At 64.2% G+C, this 17,202-nt stretch overlaps 3 protein-coding genes across 3 annotated transcripts; all 3 read right to left on the bottom strand.

Annotated features, from left to right (window-relative positions):
- Nucleotides 1-2,477: 2,477 nt before the first annotated feature.
- On the bottom strand, nucleotides 2,478-4,078 carry LOC116860085 (tryptase-like). Its single transcript, XM_032845922.1, has 6 exons — nucleotides 4,062-4,078; nucleotides 3,792-3,852; nucleotides 3,466-3,637; nucleotides 3,107-3,372; nucleotides 2,802-2,965; nucleotides 2,478-2,642 (listed from the first exon to the last, which is right to left on the bottom strand). The coding sequence occupies exons 2-6, from the start codon at nucleotides 3,850-3,852 to the stop codon at nucleotides 2,478-2,480; spliced, it is 828 nt and encodes a 275-aa protein (XP_032701813.1). The 5' UTR covers nucleotides 4,062-4,078.
- Nucleotides 4,079-7,286: 3,208 nt separating this feature from the next.
- Nucleotides 7,287-12,223, bottom strand: LOC116860165 (serine protease 33-like). The gene is given in 8 exon segments (XM_032846057.1): nucleotides 7,287-7,472; nucleotides 7,474-7,482; nucleotides 8,332-8,477; nucleotides 8,796-9,079; nucleotides 10,855-11,010; nucleotides 11,771-11,823; nucleotides 12,078-12,130; nucleotides 12,133-12,223. Coding segments are annotated over 8 exon segments (978 nt in total).
- Nucleotides 12,224-15,125: 2,902 nt separating this feature from the next.
- On the bottom strand, nucleotides 15,126-16,610 carry LOC116860135 (serine protease 29-like). The gene is made up of 5 exons (XM_032846021.1): nucleotides 16,553-16,610; nucleotides 16,211-16,391; nucleotides 15,797-16,062; nucleotides 15,419-15,582; nucleotides 15,126-15,333 (listed from the first exon to the last, which is right to left on the bottom strand). Exons 1-5 carry the CDS (start codon nucleotides 16,608-16,610, stop codon nucleotides 15,169-15,171), a joined length of 834 nt encoding a protein of 277 aa, XP_032701912.1. The 3' UTR covers nucleotides 15,126-15,168.
- Nucleotides 16,611-17,202: the final 592 nt, after the last annotated feature.

The following is a 17,202-nucleotide window of genomic DNA, read 5'->3' on the forward strand; positions in this document are numbered from 1 at the left end:
TGAGCCTGATGGCCCCCCACCTGGGGAGTGTGCCTCGGGAGAGGGGGCACCTGCCCCTGCCAGCCTGGTTGGGGTGGCAGCTTTTCGGCCCAGGCCGCCCTGACGGCACCCAGTGTTGGGGAGCAGGGCAGGTCTGGAGGATCCCAGCCCAGGACCCCTGAGCCCCCAGAGTCATCCCCGGGTCCCCACAGGCAGGACTTCAGGGCCCTCACTGTCCTGGCTCAGTTTGCTTCCCCTAGTGGGGACACTTCTCCCTACCGGCACCCCCTCACTCAGCTCCTGGGGGCTGTCCTGTCCCAAGGTGCCCCCCTCCCCTGGCCCGGGGATGCCCTCCCAGCCCAGCGGGGTCTCCTGTTGCCTGGTGGTGGTGGGAGGGCCGACCCCCTTGGGCTCAGCCTGCCCTGCAAGGGTGGCCTGACTTCCCCAGTAAAAGGTCTCTCACCCGCCCCTGCTTGACAGGCTGCGCTCCTCAGCTCCCTGGACCAGATGGGGAAGCCAGGGGTCCGAGGCCCCCTCCCCACTCCCCAGGTTGGGACCCTCACCCCCATCTCAAGGAATCCAGGAGCTTCTGGATCTCATCCCTCGGTCTCTCTCCCCACAACCTACTCTTAAGAAAGTTTAAGTGTGGGGGTACCTGGGGGGTGCAGTCGGGCCCCCGACTGGTTTCGGTTCAGGTTGGGATCTCAGGGTCGTGAGATGGAGGTCCGCACTCAGGGGGCAGGCTGCTCCGGACTCTGCCCCTACCCCTGCTCCTTCTCTCTCCTTCTCTCTCCCTCTCTCTCCAATAAATCTTTTTTTAAAAAAGGTTTAAGTGTACGTATGTGAGGCTGACAATTGAGGGAGGGGACCCCGAGGGGTGAGATGGCGGGGGGAGGAGTGAGCTCTCCAGGTTCTTCCTTCCTTCATGGTCTTGGAGTGGACACGCAACGGCGGTGATAAGTCCTGGCCGAGGACCTCGTCTGTCACGGTGGCTCCAGCAGAGCGAGGGCTCTGTGCGCGCCAGGCTCTGTGTGCCAAGACCAGGCCCCCTGCCTTCCTGTGACCAGAGGTCACAGAGGTCATTTCTAGAGACTCCAAGGTTAAATGTGCATCTTTGCATCCGACAACTGGAAGGAGAGAGGTGAATGTTGGATCTAGAAAGTTCTTTCTGGCCTGAAGAGCCCAGAAAACTCCCGAAAACAAGCCGTTGGTTCAGCGTTCTGTATGTTCACGCGCACGACCCTACACAGAAAAGCAGGGTCCGAGGGAACACACACCCCCAAAGGCGGACGTTAGCCCCTCACTTTAGAGGACCCGAAAACGAATGAGTTCCTCCATCGGCGGAGGACAGGAACAGTTTGCGCCAGGGACCGGCCCTTCCGGGGGGCCCGGCAGGCAGCGGGAGTCCACGTCCTGGCTCCTGGGGCCAAGACCACAGGGCGAGGGGCCCCGTAACCCCGAGTGCAAAGCAGCCCAACCTAGAACATGCACCTCTTGTGGGCGTCAGCAGCGACCTGGCCACGGCCAGGGTCATGCTGGAACACCCCCAGGCCCGGCGCCTGTGTGCAGGGGAGGGGGCTCAGGAAGGGCCCCCGGGCTGTGGTGCTGCCGTGGTGCGGGTGGACAGCCGTTCCCCTCCCCCACCCAGGGCGCGGCCGCCTCGTAGGGAAAGGATTGCGCTCATCCAAACTCCAGAAAACACCAACTAAAAATGGAACGAGACCACCACCCAGTCCAGCAAAGAGGGCGGCAGGGTGGGGAGGAATGGGCACCCTCCCCTCCCCTGTGGGGGTCGAGGAGGGCAGCGTGCCAGAGCCCATGGCCCCATCTAGAGAGGGGAGGACGACGTGCAGGCCCCAGACCTCAGCAGACCCCGCCCGCACATGCCACCGTCACCGGGGGGTGCGCGCAGCAATGGCCACAGCCACGTGGTCCCAAGACCCCCCAGTGCGGACAGCCTGCACCCTGCAGCAGCCTGGACAGCCGCCCGGGACAGGAGTGGGCGCGGCCGTGAGACATGACAGTGTGCGGGGAATCGGGGACAGGGCACAGGGGCGGTGCCCTCTCAACCCCCTCACAGTGCCTGGGTGTCCCCACAAACATCTCAGAGTCTGCCTTGCTCCTCCTATTCCGAATGGGCGATGTCATTCCCCATGAGACGAAACCGTGAGCTGAGAATGGACCCTCGTCCGAGGGGCTGGGCAGGGGGCATCTCGCAGCAACCCCACCCCCCGTGCTCAGGCCCCACGCTGACAGCAGGAACACTCGGCTGTGCCCTGGACCCCCTCCCTCTCCCTCAGTGACCCGCGCGACTCAAGCCGCAGCGACAACCAACAACCATGTCTGCTTCCATCCACTTTAATGAGGATTTGTGCCAACCAGGGGCTCCCCAACAGGGCATGGGGAAGGTGGGCGGAAGGACGCCACCTGGGCACTGCTGTGGGATAGCAGCAGGCTGGCTTCTGCGCCCATCCGGGTGGCAGCTCCGGGGCCTGGGCTCAAGGATCTTTGGGGACATACTGGTGAATCCAGTCCAAGTAGTAGGTGACCCGAGTGTAGACGCCCGGCCGGTTGGGTTGACCGCAGCCCTCGCCCCAGCTGACCACGCCCGCCTGCAGCCAGGTGTCCCTCACCTTGCAGACCAGGGGCCCTCCGGAGTCGCCCTGGGGAGGGGACAGGTCAGTGGAGCCTCGCGAGGCAGGGGGCTGGGGGCTGGGGGAGGACGTGAGGACGCACCTGGCAGGAGTCGCCCTGGGGGGGACCGAGTCAGTGGGGGCTTGGGGAGTGGGGGGGTGGGGGCTGGGGAGGACGTGAGGGCCCACCTGGCACGAGTCCCTCTTGTGGCCCCCCGCGCACAGCATGTCCTCACGGACGATCTGTGTGTTGTCCCCAGTGTTGAGGCCAAGGTGGTACTGTGCGTCACAAATGCCATTTTCCACGATGGGCACCTTCACCTGCTTCAAGGGGAACGGCGGCGGGAGGGGCGCTGGAGGGAGAGGCAAGCGTGCAATGTCAGGAGGGCAAAGCTACCGTGGCCCTAAGCCCCCCAGCGGGGGTCCCAGAGGCTGGGTCAGGGCCTCGACCCGCCCCTGCTCACCCTAGCCCTCCAGCTGCCCCTGACACTCACTTCCACTTTTCACGTCCCCCCAGCCTGTCACCCAGCACGGCGTCCCCGTGGGGAAGGTCTCTGAGGCCGGGGGCAGGGTGGCCAGCTGCCCGTGGTGGGAGATGTTGACCGGGTCCTCGAGCTCCAGCAGGCCGATGTCGGCCCCGTTCTCAGTAATGTAGAAGGAGGGGTGCGCGATGACCCGGCTGACGGGCAGCAGCGTGTCCCCATAGTAGAGGTGCTGCTCCCTCAGCTGGACCCTGACTTCTTCAGGGTACGTGACGTGCCTGGGGAGAGCAGGCGGGCCCCTGGGGCCTGAGCAGGCTGCTCCAGGGGAGCTCCAGGCAGCCCCAGCACCCCCAGGCCCCGGGGTCACTCACGGTCCCAGGCAGTGCGCTGCGGTCAGCACCCACTGTGGGTGGATGAGGGAGCCCCCGCAGATGTGCTTCCAGTAACCTTCGTGAAGTCTCAGGCTCACCTGCCAGGGCCACCTGTTCCCGGGGGCCTCCTTCCCCCCTACGATGCCCACTCGCTCCAGCGCCCGGCCTGAAGCTGGGGTGAGAAGCGCCTTTAGCACAGAACATGGCCTGGCCCGGGCCCTTCCCTGCCCCACCCGACCCTGGGCTTCTCTGCACCATCCACCCAGTCATCGCTGGGCGTGCGGAGTGAGGGGGCAGGGCCAGGGCAGGCCCAGGTCAGAACTCACCAGGGGCCAAGTGGACCAGGCTCCCCAGGAGCAGCAGCGCCAGTGCCAGCAGACTCGGCATCTGAAAGGAGCAGTGTGGGGTGGGGGCAGTGGGGCCTGGCTGGGGTCTGCAGGGTATGGCGTGCGGATGGCGTGACGCCTCCCGCCCCCGGAATCGGGGGGGGGTCAGTCAAGTCCCAGGGGGCTGGGTCTCGATGCTCTGGATCTGGGGCTCCTCTGCTCTGTTCCACCGCGACACCCAGATGTTGGGGTCTCGGGTGGGGGGCTTACCTTGGCCGACCACTGCTGCTGTGAACTCAGCCCACTCTCCCCTGCCCATTTATCCTTCCTGGCTGGGATGTGGTCAGAGGAGGGCCCTTGCATCCTCCAATCCAGGGTCAAGGGAGTGGACGATTCAGAGGAAGGCCCTCCTATGGCAGGCACATGTCCCCACCACCCAGATGCCCATCTGGGTGTCCCCAGGCCCCAAGGGTGGGCATAGAGCCAAGCAGAGGATGAGTCTCTCTCTCTCTCACACACACACACACACACACACCCCTCCGCCTAGGGGCGCACGGTTGGCTCCCTAGGCTCTGGATGACTAGGATGCCTGCCAGTCCACACATATAGACCCTGGCCCCCCACCCCGTCTGTCCACCCGCCCACCTCCTCCCTCTTCCCTGAACCCCCTGCAGCCCCCACACTGCCATCGGGAGGCCCCCTTTCCATTCGAGAGTTGCGTGCGTCTCCTTTCTGGGGCAGCTGGGAGCGTCCCTGTGCCGGTCAGTGGCTTGTCGCCTCTGGCTCAGCCCTTCCTCTGTCAGATAGAGCTCTAGGCTTCTTTTCAGCATTTGGAGATTTTTAACTAAATGAACACCTTTATGCTTTGGTTTTCACAGTTGCTAAAAACTGTTTTGTCTGCTTTGTAAAATTGGAGGTGTTTGTGTTATAGACTGCAGATTTAATTCTTATTCATTCACGTGTACACACAAGTTTGCCTCTAATCCTTCTAGAACGGATCTCCATGTCACGAGAGGTTCTAGGACCAAGTCAGGAGCCTTCTTCGCCTTTGCACGTCCAAGCCTTCCTCAGCCCACGAGGCTCAGTGGGGACGGGGTGGCGGGGGGTGCAGAAAGACGGGATTAGGGTCCTTCAAGCCCAGAGCTGCAGACCTGAGCAGCCCTGGGGCCGGGGAGGGGAGCAGGGCAGAGGATGAACCTACACCTGGGGTGTCCCATATCCCTGAAAACCATGCCCACACAGCCAGCTCCTGTTCACAGATCAGCTAAGCCCAGCTCAGACAAGGAAAGGTCAAGGCCAAACGACAGCCTGAGCCAACTGAGCAGCTAGCGTGAGGGTGGGAACAAGGAGGAGGGGTCCTCCTGGACTGAGGGTCCACTGCACAGGCCCACATGAGCCACATCTGGGCAGCAGGAGAGCCCACCCACCCAGGAGGGCATCCGGGGACCAGAGCGGGGAGGCATGCAGGGACAGAACACCCCTCCCTGTGCCTCAGTTTGCTCTCCTGTCAAAGGGGACAGAAAGGGCACGGTGTCAGGGACATGGAGGGGCTCCCCAGATGGTCTTCAGAGTTTCCTTCTCAAACCCAGGTCGGGTGCAGGCAAGTCCGGCCCCTCCCAGGGCCTCGCAGCGGTTCAGTCATGAGGCCCTGGCCACACGGAGGACCGTTAGGAAGGGCCCGCCCTGAGCCAGGCAGCTGGGCGCTGTGCCCATCTGATGTGCGGCGGAGACCACGGGAGCCCCGGGCGGGTGTGGGGACGGGGAGTCTGGGGATGGCTTCCTGGAGGTGGGGGGCACCGATCCCCACCCCCGCCTGGCTGAGGAGGAAGCCACAGTTTGCACATAGGGCACCTCGGGTCTGACCTGGTCGTGCTGTGGTCTGTGTCCCTGAGCCGGCCACTCATCGCCAGACGAAGGGCGGACAAGAGCCCACAGCTTCGGGGTGCGCAGGAGCACCAGGTGGGGCCTGCCCTCAGCCCCTCCTCTGTCCTGCCTCCCTGTGGGACTGTTCTGCTGGGGGTGCGGGACACAGGAGGGCAAAGAGGGAGAGAGGGAACCGTGTCTAAACTTGATCGTGGTGGCGGCTACTTGATTTCATGCATTTGTCTGACCCATCGATTTGGACACTTGAATTTTTTTTTAAAGATTTTGGTCGGGGCGCCTGGGTGGCTCAGTCAGTGAGGACTCTGCCTTTGGCTCAGGTCCTGATCTCCGGGTCCTGGAGTGGGGCTCCCTGCTCAGCGGGGAGTCTGCTGTCTCCCTCTCTCTCTCTCTGTCTCTAGCAGATGAAGTGTTTAAAATATACATATTTAGGGGCGCCTGGGTGGCTCAGTGGGTTAAAGCCTCTGCCTTCAGCTCAGGTCATGATCGCAGAGTCCTGGGATCGCATGCGGCTCTCCGCTCAGTGGGGAGCCTGCTTCTCCCTCTCCCTCTACCTGCCTCTCTGCCTACTTGTGATCTCTGTCAAATAAACAAATAAAATCTTTAAATATATAATAATAAATAAAATATACATATTTATTTATTTATTTGAGAGAGAGGGAGAGCCGGCCCCCAGCCAGCAAGCCCCTCCCTTCCAGCCGCCAATGGGAGAGCGCGGACGCGCAGCCCCTCAGACCGGTCAGGAGGGGCCTGTGTGCCCCCTGCGGGGCCGGGGTCCCTCTGCGGCGGGATCACCCCCCTCCGCCCCCTGCGGAGAGCCGGCGGGAGGTCGGGTTGCGGAGAGGGGGCGGGGCTCAGCGGGGCGGGGGCGGGGCTGCAGGGGACGGGGCGGGGCCGCGCGCGTTGGGGGCGGGGCTATGGAGAAAGCGGGGGCGGTGCCGGGGCTGCAGGCGGCGCGGGGAGCAGGGAGCGGCTTCCCGCCCTGCCCGGCTGCGCCCCGGGCTCCCGGCCTCTGTGCTCCCTCGGCGGGTGTCCCGCGCCCCGGCGGAGTCCGGCGTTAAGCCGCAAACTGAAAACTCTTGCAGAGACGCCGACAGGCCGGAGAAGAATGGTTCGACTAGCGGCCGCCGCGGCCTGGCTGGAGCCCCGGGCGTCTCCTGGGAGGGCCGGCCCCGCCCACGCCGGCCCGGCCGACCCCGCCGACGACCCCCGCCGGCCCCGCCCACGCCCCCCGCGTGCAGCGCACCCGCGCGGTCTCTGCCTGGGGCAAGCGCGGTCCTGCCGCTCTCCCACGGTTGGAAGGAAGTGACCGGAGGCGCAGGGAGCCAAGCATTTATTCCGCGCGGACCGGCGGTGGCCGCCCCCGGCCGCCCCCACGCCCCCCTCGTGCTTCCATCCTTCAGCAGGTGCCAGGCAGACCGCCCGCCTCCCGCCCGCTTCTCTCTCTCCGCTAGAGCCGGGACGTGGGCTCCGGGGGCGGGTGGGGACCGGGAGCACCGAGCGGGGCAGGCGGCGGTGATGGAGCGCGAGCGGCAAAGCCAGCGGGACGGAAGGGAGAAGGGGCGCTCGGGCACGTGGGAGACACGTGGAAGAATGCCGATGAGAGGGGAGGGGTCAGCCCCTGCGGAAGTTCCTGCGAAAGTGCCCGGGCGGGAGCAGGTGGCGCTGGATCCAGGCCCAGTAGGAAGAGACCCGGGCATACACCCCGGGGAGTCCGGGCTCAGCACATCCCCTGCTGAAGCTCACCACCGCTGCCGGCACCCAGCGCCTGTCCCGCAGCTGACAGACCAGGGGGCCCCCCGGAGTCGCCCTGAAGGAAACAGGAATGACAAATGGGGCAGTGGGACTCTGGTCTGCGCGGCAGGGGTGGGAGCTCTCAGACTGAGGCTAACGTCAGGGAGCACCTGGGAGCCGGTCGGATGCTGGAGGCAGGGGGAGGTCCCCTTGGGGCTCTAGGTAGCAGGCGTGGTCGCCCCAGTTTCCATCTTGGAGCTGTTCCTCCCTGCAGCCTGCGTATCAGCTCTAGCTGCCTCTTTTTTGTTTGTTTTTAACGGTTCAGAGAGGTCAAGCACTTTGCTGAAGGTTGCACAGCTAGTAAAAGCAGTGCTGGGATGCAGTCGCTTTTTTATGGTTGCTGTTGTTGTTCTCCCAAAGCCTTCCTGCTTCTTCCAATGCACTCTGCCTCCCTTACAGGTCGCCTGGCGTCTCTGGTCCTGGACCCCTGTCCCTCTCACCCCTGCCACACCTGCTCACATCCTATGACAGCTGGAGCCCGCGCGTTCTGCTTTTTTTTTGTCAGGATGGCTCTGGACTCATTCTTACAAGAAATACTGTCAAGTCCGGTTCCAAGCCAGACGCTGTTCTACCTTGGGTGAGAAAAGTCCCTGGCCTCGGGGAGCTAGATCGGAAGATGCCACCCCTGCCCCAAGCCCAGGATCCCGCCTGCTTTCCAGGGTCTCTTAGGGTTAGGGAGGTGACCAGAGCCTTTGGCTAAGCACAGAGGAGGGAGGTACATCACAGGTTCCCTGTGAAAGGGGGGGCTCCGCTCCCTTACTCCCGCTGCACTTTGGGGGAAACTGAGGCCTTTGGGGGGGGTCCAGTGACTCTCCCAGAGCCTGCGGTGCATCAGGGGCAGGAATGCGGGTTGGACGGGACTGACCTCACAGAATCCCTTTTGGCCCTGGACGTCACCAGCGCAGAGCATGTTCTTGGTGATGGGCTCTGGGTAGTAGAGCCTGCGACAGCTGTCTAGGCCAACCACGCGCACGTTTGCCTCCTGCAGCCTGCGGGGCTCAGGCAGGGCCACTGTGGAACACAGGGACAGCGGCTTAGGCGCTCTCAGGGGCCACGAGGTGATGTGCCGCCGAGCCCCCAGCCAGCTCCCTGTGGACAGCCCAGAGCAGCAGCTCCATGGCGTCTGTTCCCGGGGCCCACGTTCCTGTCCTAACATTGGGGGGGCGGATGCGGGACCAAGGCAGGGCTGAGTCGTGCAGGATGAGACCTGGGCCAGCCTCTACCATGAGCTGAGGCTCAGAGAGGAGACTGGGGTGACTCCCTCCGCCCCTGGAGTGCCTTCCCCTCGGGCCAGCTCCCCGAGCCCCCAGCCCCTTGCCCCTCACCCACCGTCCTGCTGGACGTCCCCCCAGCCGGTCACCCAGCAGAGGGAGCCTGCAGGGAAGTCTGAGCCTGGTGGAGCCGGGGCGATGGGTCTGATGGTGCTGGAGAAAGGCACGGGGCGTGCCAGCTTCACAAGAGCCACATCACCGCCCTGGAGAGCGTCCCCGGTGAAGAAGGGGTGCTGGATGGCGCGGACGACAGCCACGGAGATGGAGCCCCGGGGACGGGAGTACAGCGCAGCCTCTCCCAGCTGGACCCTCAGGTCCTGCAGGCTCGCGGAGCCTGGTGGGCTCGGAGGGCGGAGGCTGGTGGCTTGGTTTCACGCGGCTAGCTCTGCTGGGGTGGGGGCGTGGTGCCGAAGGACCCTCTGCTCTACCCTGGCCTTCTGAGTCGGATCACAGGAGCACAGGGCTCCCCCTGGGTCCTTGTTCCTGAGAAGTCCAGCTCCTGGTGACGGAGATCAGCCTTGGGCTGTGGCGAGCCCTCCCAGCGGCAGGGCCTGTCCTGGTGGGGACAGAGCGGACACAGCCCTGCTCTTCTGGGCCAGACGGACAGCCGGGGCGCAGTGCCAAGATGGTGGGTCGGGGTTCTGGGGGAGCAGGGTCGGGCTGAGCCAGAGTGGTGGGCAGGGAGACCACGTTCTCGTCAGGGGCTGGGGTGGTGACCCCACAGAGCAGGCAGGGGTGCAAGTTGGGGGAGCTGCGTTTGGGGGGCTGCAGAACTCATGGAGTGTGTCAGCAGGCCCCCCACCAGCATCTGAGGACAGCAGGTGGGCAGGCAGCGTGTCTCCCGCCGGGAGGACCCATTTGGAAGTGCAGAGAGCAGGAGCTTGTGCTGAAAGTGCAGGTCCTCAGGGAACCATGCACTCTCTGCCTGAGGCCTGTGCCCCGGAGGGATAAGCTGTCCCAGCAGGACTGCCACTAACCCCAGTGTCTCTTTCCTTGGGGTCCACATCAACTGCCTTTTGCTTGTGATACGGTCTCAAGCAAATTACTCACCTCTCTGTGCCTCAGTTTCCCATCCTGGAACCTGGGGGTAAAAGTGTCTACCTACGGAGGTTGTCCTGAGTGTGCTTGGGACTGTGCACTGGGGCAGGAAGCCCCCGGTAGCCGTCGGTCATGATTTCCAGGACTGGACATCTCCCGAGGACATTCCAGGAACAGCCCCAGCACGAAATGGCAAAGGCTTATTTACCCCAAAATGACACCTGGGACCAGCCGATTGTGTTTTAATTATCATGTCTGCTAAGGTTAAGCTGACCCCATAATTTAGCTCCGGGAGGGACCCACCTTGATTGTGGAGTCTCTTTTTATAGAATTCAGTACTCGATTGCTTTACGATAGCTTTGTTCTGCTTTTTGTTTTCAAGTATCACGAAGGGGCATCTAGCTCTGGAACGTTCTCTACTTCCTCGCAGCCCCGTGCTGGGCAGCGAGACTCACAATCGCTGTAACGGGGAGGAATGAATCAAGTAAATGCAGCGCGTGCACACAGCGGGGCAACGTCCAGCAATAGAAGGAGGGAATTTCTGACACTCGCTGCCATAATGTGGTTGACCCTTGAAGACCTTCCGCTCCGTGCGACAGGCCAGACTCTGGAGAACATGGACTGTAGGATTTGGCTGCGATGAGGTCCCTGCGGTCATCAGAACCATGGAGACGGAAGTGGAGGGGTGTGCTGGGCCGGGGAGGGGGGCCTGAGAGCTTATGGGCACAGAGCTTCAGTTTGGGAGGACAGAGGTGTTCCCAGGTGGGAGGGGGGGTCCCTCAGCAGTGTGAACTGCGCACCGAGAAAGGATTGAGATGATCGGTCTTAGGCTGTGCCTTTAACCAGAGTCCCCAAAATTGGAAACAAGTTCGTGACTTCCAAGTACCTTCAGATAAATAAAGTGTGTTTTCTTTCCTAATTTGAAAGGAGTGTCCGGCGTCTGAGGCGCCGAGCCCCCGCCGCGGGTCTCCGAGCCACCTGGGCCCAGGTGCCGTTCCGCAGCCACCATCCCCTTCCCCGCGCGCGGCCCCGTGGCATCTCACGGCCCGGGCCACCCGGTGTGGGGAGGCCGGACTCACCTGGAGACACAGTGGGCAGCGGTCAGCACCCACTGGTGGCCAATGAGACTGCCCCCGCAGACATGCTGGCCCCGGTCACGCAGGCTGACCTGCCAGGGCCACTGCCGGGGTGAAGCCGCTCCCTGGTGGAGAGACGGGGTCACCGGCCGGCCTCCTCTGGGAAAACAGGACCCAGGTCCGGGGCGGAGAGCTGGGCCCTCCTCCCGCCTCCAGTGCGGACACTGTAGCCCGTGGTCAGCTCTCTGAACCGCAGATAGCACGGCCCAGTGCAACTCTCTACGGCGGTGCGCCTGCTCTGCGTGCGGGCCAGTGCGGGCCAGGCCCCTGGCCACGGGAAGGAGGTGTCCCTGGGACTGGGAACCGGACTTTTTCATCTGAATTGTAAGTAATCGAGACGTCAGCAGCCCCTGAGGGTGGCTGGCGGCACCGGGTTGGAGAAGGAGGCGGACCTCCCGTCTTCCTGCCCTGGACGGCGTTTCCACGGCTACGATTTTGAAGCATAAATAACAGGAGTTGGCAGAAAGTCCTGCCTGTGGTCCCGGCCCGGCTTGGGGAGGGGGGGCAGCCCGGAAGCCTCGGTCTCCCAGCCCGTGCGTCGATGTCCTCCTGAGTCCCACACGGAGGAGCTGCTCCAAGGTAAAGGACCCTGAGAGCTGACGGTTACGGCAGGGCACACGGCTGTGACGGTTCCCGCACACAGACCCGCTGGTACGGGCTGTGGGGGGCCCCAAGGACGGTCTGGATCGAGTGTCCCCCTCCCCCGCCCCGTCTCCCGGGGAGCCGGGAAGCAAGGAGCCCAGGAGGGACCGTGGAGGGTGCGTGTGGCTGCAGGAGGCCCCGGGTGGGGGGGGCGTGGACAGGGTCCCCCCAGTCAGAGGCCCGGGTTCCAGGCAGCTGGGCGCTCTGGCCTGGGGACTCACCCCTTTCTCCCAGGAATGGGAGCATGAGGAGCACCGGGAGGAGCCACATCTGCAGGCAGAGGCAGGGGTGGAGGGTGCGGGAAGCCCAGTGGGCAGGGGTGGGGGGCTGCGGGACCAGCCTCCCCACAGGTGTCCCCACAGCCAAGACCGGGGGCTCCAGAGAGGATGAACCAGGTGGCCCCCAGCCGGTGACCCTGCCCTTGTGGGGGTCCGCACCACCCCCGCCCCGGAAATGAGCGCATGCAGACAGGGGGCTGGAGAGGGGACACCTGCCCCTCCTGCTCCCCACAGCCCCCTCCTCACCGGGACAGATGCCGGCCGCAGCCCGCAAGGGATTCTAGGTTCTCCGTGAGCCTTGTGGCTCCTGACTCTGGCATGGTGTCACGCTGGCCTAGAGCGACACCCAGCCCATCCCTCTTGGTCTCCCATCTCTTCCCTGTCCCTGGCATCACGGCAGGGACAGAAGCCATTGGCTGCTGGTGTGAGGGCGGTACTAGGGCGTTGGGGTGGGGGTCAAGCAGAGGGATCCAGAGCACAGGGATCCCAGGTTCCCCAGGTGCTGGCAGCCAGCCAAGGTGATTGCTTGGTTCCTGATGTTCCCTGGAGACCTCTCCACCCCTCACTGCCTGCCAGGGACAGATAAGAAAGGTCAGCCGTCCCTGCCACGTGGTCTGTGCCATCACTGAGACCCAGGTCCCAGGCTGGGACCTGCTCCCTGACACAGAGCTGCTCCTTTCTGCCCTGGCTGTGCTCCCATCAGGCTAGAGCCCTGTCCCCTCTGCCAGGAAGTGACCCCAGGGCCCCCTGAAGATAAGTTACTGTCCCAGACACCACCGGCCTCCTCCCTGGGAGACTCCCCACTTGTGACTGCTGGCTGGGTCCCACTGATGGGCAATGGTGTCACACAACCGTGGTCACACAGCTGTCCCTCCCAGCCGGCCCCCTCAGGGTCCTGCTGTCAGCTCTGTCTCCTGCCCTGCACTCGGGGAAGAGGGCCTGGTGGCTCCCTGGCCCCCCGGGGCCCAGCCCCAGGCTCTGGGACACAGCCATCCCAGCAAGGCAAGGCCACACCAGGGGTCAGGGATCAGGCTTCGGGGAACGGGGTGGGATCTGAGGTGAGAAGCCCGGCCCGGAGTGACCTTCAGTGTCTGCCTAGTCCGGGTGCAGAACAAACACAGAGCGGGAAGGCCTGGGAGGTTCCGGGAGCTGCCGGCCCCAGGGAGCTGTGTCCCTGTTGACTCTGGCAAGGCGGACGACACCTGAGCGCGTCTTATCTCCGGCAGCCACTCCCCTTCCTGCCCCCGCCCCTGTGGCCTCTGGCTTCCCGCAAATGCTGTCCATCCGGGGAGGTGGAAGGCAGAGGGGCCAGCCCTGGGGGGCGCAGGGCAGCCATGGGCCGGGAGGTCTGGCTCTTCACAGAGTGGCCCGTGCTGGGCGGGCGGCCCTCCGTCTGGCTCAGACTGTGCCCTCGGCCCCTCGCCGGGCCCCTCATAAATGCAGGCACTGGCGCGGGCCTTCGCGTGTGTGAGCACGTTCTCATGCAGGACACGTCGATTCCACTCCTGGACCAGCGCGAGTGCACAGCTCAGTGCCTTGAGTGCATTCCCAGTGCTGTCCGCCCTCCCGCCATCGAGCTCTGGGGTGTTTTGTTTTTTAAAGATTTTATTTATTTATTTGACAGACAGAGATCACAAGCAGGCAGAGAGGCAGGAGAGAGAGGCGGAAGCAGGGTCCCTGCTGAGCAGAGAGCCCGATGCGGGGCTCGATCCCAGGACCCTGGAATCATGACCTGAGCTGAAGGCAGAGGCTTAACCCACTGAGCCATCCAGGCGCCCCAAGCTCCGGGGTGTTTTTCTCCACCAAACTGGTACCACAGCCTTCCACGGCTGCTCAGCCATGCCCTCCCCAGCCCCAGGGCCTTTGCACAGGAGTGCTTTACCAGGCGGCTCAAGCTCGCACTTCCGTGGTTTAAAAACCCAACCAGAAAATTTCTCTTGTCTTCGTGGTAAAAATCGTAATTTGTTTCCCGGTTACAGACATGTTATTCTTCCGAACAGAAGATACAGATGTCTGGAAGGTCACGGCCAAGAAGTAAAACCACCCCAGATCCTACCAGTTGTGCTGCCTGCCGAGGGCCCAGCCTCTCCCCTGTCGTCAACGGTCAGGAATGTCCTGCATTGGCCCCTCGGCCCCTCGGCGTGTCCCCACGGCGGGCCGGCAGATCCCCACGACCCGAGTCCAGGAGTTCCCAGGCGCTGACCGATCCACCCCAGGCTCAGACTCATCTCACAGGGGTCAGTGGACACATCCGCACGGCCCGTTCCCCCACCGAGGGAGACCTGCAGCTACTCCTGTTTCCACCTGGGCACACACTCGTAATTCACTTGTCCGTTCACCTGTGTGGAAAAGCTTTCTAGTCCTGCGGGATGCCTAGAGCCGTGAACCCCCATGGGGCTCAGGCCACTAGTTCCTCAGGACCGTGGGTAAGGCTGGGGAAGGTGTGACTTGTCCCTGGCGCGGCTCCCAACACCCCGCCAAGGTGAGTGTCCAGAGACTTCTCTGTCATGGCCGTGGGGCCCGCTCTGGGGCAGCCCAGGAAAGCACACCCACGTTCTGGCCTCCTCTTGCCCCCTGCTCCCCAGGGCCGGAGCATCAGCCTGTTGGCTCCCTGATCCCAGCTGCCAGTGGGCATTTCTTCCCACGGAGCCCAGCGTCTGGAACTCAGAGCCAACCTGAGAGGGCACCCTGGGAGGGTCAGGGAAGGCTCGCACCCAACAAGCAGACATCTCCCGGGATGGGGAGAGACACCCGAGTCACATCCAGGTCACGTTTGCATGGTGACTGGCTAATTCAGAGAACAAGCCTTGCAAAAGAAGTTGGGCGGACGGAGGGATGGGTGGGTGAGTGACCAAATCCTGGGACTCGGATCCGTCCCCTTTGGGACCCCCACCGTACCAGAGTGACCTCCGGGGCGGGACAGAGCTAGAGGCTGTGACCCCGGAGTGGAGCCGGCACTGAGAGCCTCGCTGTCCCTTTCCAAGCCTGGAAGGACACCGCCCCAGGGCAGCCCTCTGCACATGGGGGCTGGGGGACACACTCCCTTGGAAAGCCACGTTGCCCATGGTCAGCCCGTCCCACAAAGACTCTGACCACACTTCGGACATTCCTCAAGCTCTTTAATCGGACAGAGACAGCAGGATGAGGCGCCCTCGCCCCAGTGGCCTCTCACCCCGCTCCCCAGCATCTCCCTGCTCCATCCGCTGGTGGTCTGGGAAGCTGTGGACACGGAGAAGAGCAGACGAGAAGGTGGGGCCCAGTCCGGGGCCAGGGGCCAGGGGCCAGGGCTGAAGCAGCAGGTGCCAGGAGGAGGCGGGAGCCGCTGCCCCAGGCCGATTCAGGGGCTGCTCTGGATCTGCCGCGTGATCCACGGCTCGTAGGTCTGGACGCGAGCGTAGACCCCAGGGATGTTGCGCAGGCCACAGCCGTAGCCCCAGCTGACCACGCCCACCAAGTACCAGACACGCTTCACCTTGCAGACCAGGGGGCCCCCAGAGTCGCCCTGCGGGAGGAGAGGGAGGGCTGAGCGGTCCCCCGGCCCCCACCCCCCGCAGCAGGGGCTGGGCGGGGCCCAGGATGGGACTCACGTAGCAGGAGTCTCGGCCCTCGGTGCCCGCACACAGCATGTCATCCTGGATGATCTTCCCAAGCTGGTGGTGCTCGGAGGCGTTGTGGTACAGCTGGTCACAGACGCCGTTCTCCACCACCTGCACTGTCACCTGCTGCAGGCGGTAAGGCGGGGGCAGCGGCTCTGGGGAGAGAAGCCACCGGGGGCTGGTAGCGCGTCCTGCCACTGGGTCAGATCTCCCTCCGGAGAGGAGGGCTGGGGTGGGCGGGAGATGAGGCCAGAGACCCCGCCCCTGCGCCCGGTGGCCCCTTCTCTTTCCTTCCCGGAACCCGCCACCACCCGCCACCACCCGCCCCCCAGGAGTTCCCAGGGATGACGGCCCCCACCCCGGACTCACCGTGCATCCTGATGGAGCCCCAGCCGGTCACCCAGCACTGGTCCTCCGGGATGACCTCCAGCTGGGCTGACGAGAGCCTGACCGGCTTGACGTTAGCAGCGCCTTCCACAGAGTTCGACAGCTGGAGCAGGGCGACGTCCGCGCCCAGGCCGGCAGAGACGTAGTCAGGGTGGACGATGACACGGCTCACGTTCAGCAGCGCCCTGTCCCCGTACAGGTACACATTCCCGGCGTGGATGCGGTAGGCGGAGGGGTCGGCCTCCTTCCTGGGGTCAAAAGAAGCCACGGAGGTGGGTCCCCCGGGGGTAGCCACCACGGGGGGTGGCCTTGGCAGTTCCAGACTGGGTCCTCCCGTGAGCCCTGACTCCCCTGCCACGTCCCACCCAGAGCTGGACAGCAGCGTGGGGTACTCACCGGGATATGCAGTGGGCGGCGGTCAGCACCCACCGCGGGTGGACGAGGGACCCCCCGCAGATGTGCACCCAGGAGGCCCAGTGGTAAGCGTAGATTCTCAGGCTGACCTGCCACGGCCACTTCCCCTGTGGGGCGTTGTTGCCGCCGATGATGCCCACCAGCTCACGATCAGGGACGGGCGCTGAGGAAGCGACAGGGGCGGCGCTGAGGCCCTCCCGGAGTGGCCGGAGGAGCTGGCTGAGCTGAGCCCCCCCCACCCCAGGGCCCCACAGCAGCTGGAACTAGACACAAGGTTCCAGGGGTCTCTGGGGAAGGGAGGAGTTCCATGGGGTCAGGACTCACCTGGGCTGCCAGCAATGGAGTTCCCCAAGAAGAAGGTCGAAAGCGCCAGCCACAGCATCTGAGGGAGAGAGGGCAGGGAGGGATAGCTGGGACTCAGGCCCCGGGCTCAGGGACGGAGAGGGCCGGGAGCTTCTGCAGGTGTCTTGGAGGGGCAGCACCCTTACCTTGCCAGGACTCCGTGGGCCTCTGCTCTGGGGGCCTCTTGAGCCCCTTTATCTCTTGGTCACAGGAAGTAAACAGGTGGCTGGGTCAGCCATGCCCTTGGAGGGGAGGATGGGGAAGAAGGGCGGGCCTGGCCTGGGTGCTTCCCCACCTACCGCCTGCCCCCAAATCCCCCCTTTCACCCACTGCAGACACATTGTCTTCCCCTGCGTTGGCCTGACCTGTCAGGGCAGGTGCAAAGTCCTATGGGGTCTGCCAGGGCCTCCCCACCTGGGGAGAGTCTCCAGCCCCGTGCCCTACCCTGAGTGGGCCAACCAGCCTCCGGCTGCAGCCCCCAGGCCTCCACACCCCATACCCTCCCAGGCCCTCCTTCTCTCACGTGTCAGGAGCAGCCTGTGTGTCATCTTTCCCAAGAGCAACTCAGGAAGGTGACACCCCAGCCCCGTTCAGAGCCTCCTGTCCCTGAGCTCCAAGTGCGGAACAGCGCC

This window comes from Lontra canadensis, unplaced genomic scaffold (assembly GCF_010015895.1).
Source record: "Lontra canadensis isolate GAN:19392208 unplaced genomic scaffold, GSC_riverotter_1.0 scaffold171, whole genome shotgun sequence".
NCBI classification, from domain to species: Eukaryota; Metazoa; Chordata; class Mammalia; order Carnivora; family Mustelidae; genus Lontra; species Lontra canadensis.

Excerpts from the sequence above, each read along its gene's own strand:
- LOC116860085 (XM_032845922.1), bottom strand. The coding sequence starts at position 3,852 with ATGCCGAGTCTGCTGGCACTGGCGCTGCTGCTCCTGGGGAGCCTGGTC. Across the intron at positions 3,638-3,791 it reads CCTGGTCCACTTGGCCCCTG|CTTCAGGCCGGGCGCTGGAG; the intron begins GTGAGTTCTGAC and ends TTCTCACCCCAG. Across the intron at positions 2,966-3,106 it reads GGGGGACGTGAAAAGTGGAA|CGCCCCTCCCGCCGCCGTTC; the intron begins GTGAGTGTCAGG and ends CTCTCCCTCCAG.
- LOC116860135 (XM_032846021.1), bottom strand. The coding sequence starts at position 16,610 with ATGCTGTGGCTGGCGCTTTCGACCTTCTTCTTGGGGAACTCCATTGCT. Across the intron at positions 16,063-16,210 it reads GCCGCCCACTGCATATCCCG|GAAGGAGGCCGACCCCTCCG; the intron begins GTGAGTACCCCA and ends TTTTGACCCCAG. Across the intron at positions 15,583-15,796 it reads GGGCTCCATCAGGATGCACG|AGCCGCTGCCCCCGCCTTAC; the intron begins GTGAGTCCGGGG and ends TTCTCTCCCCAG.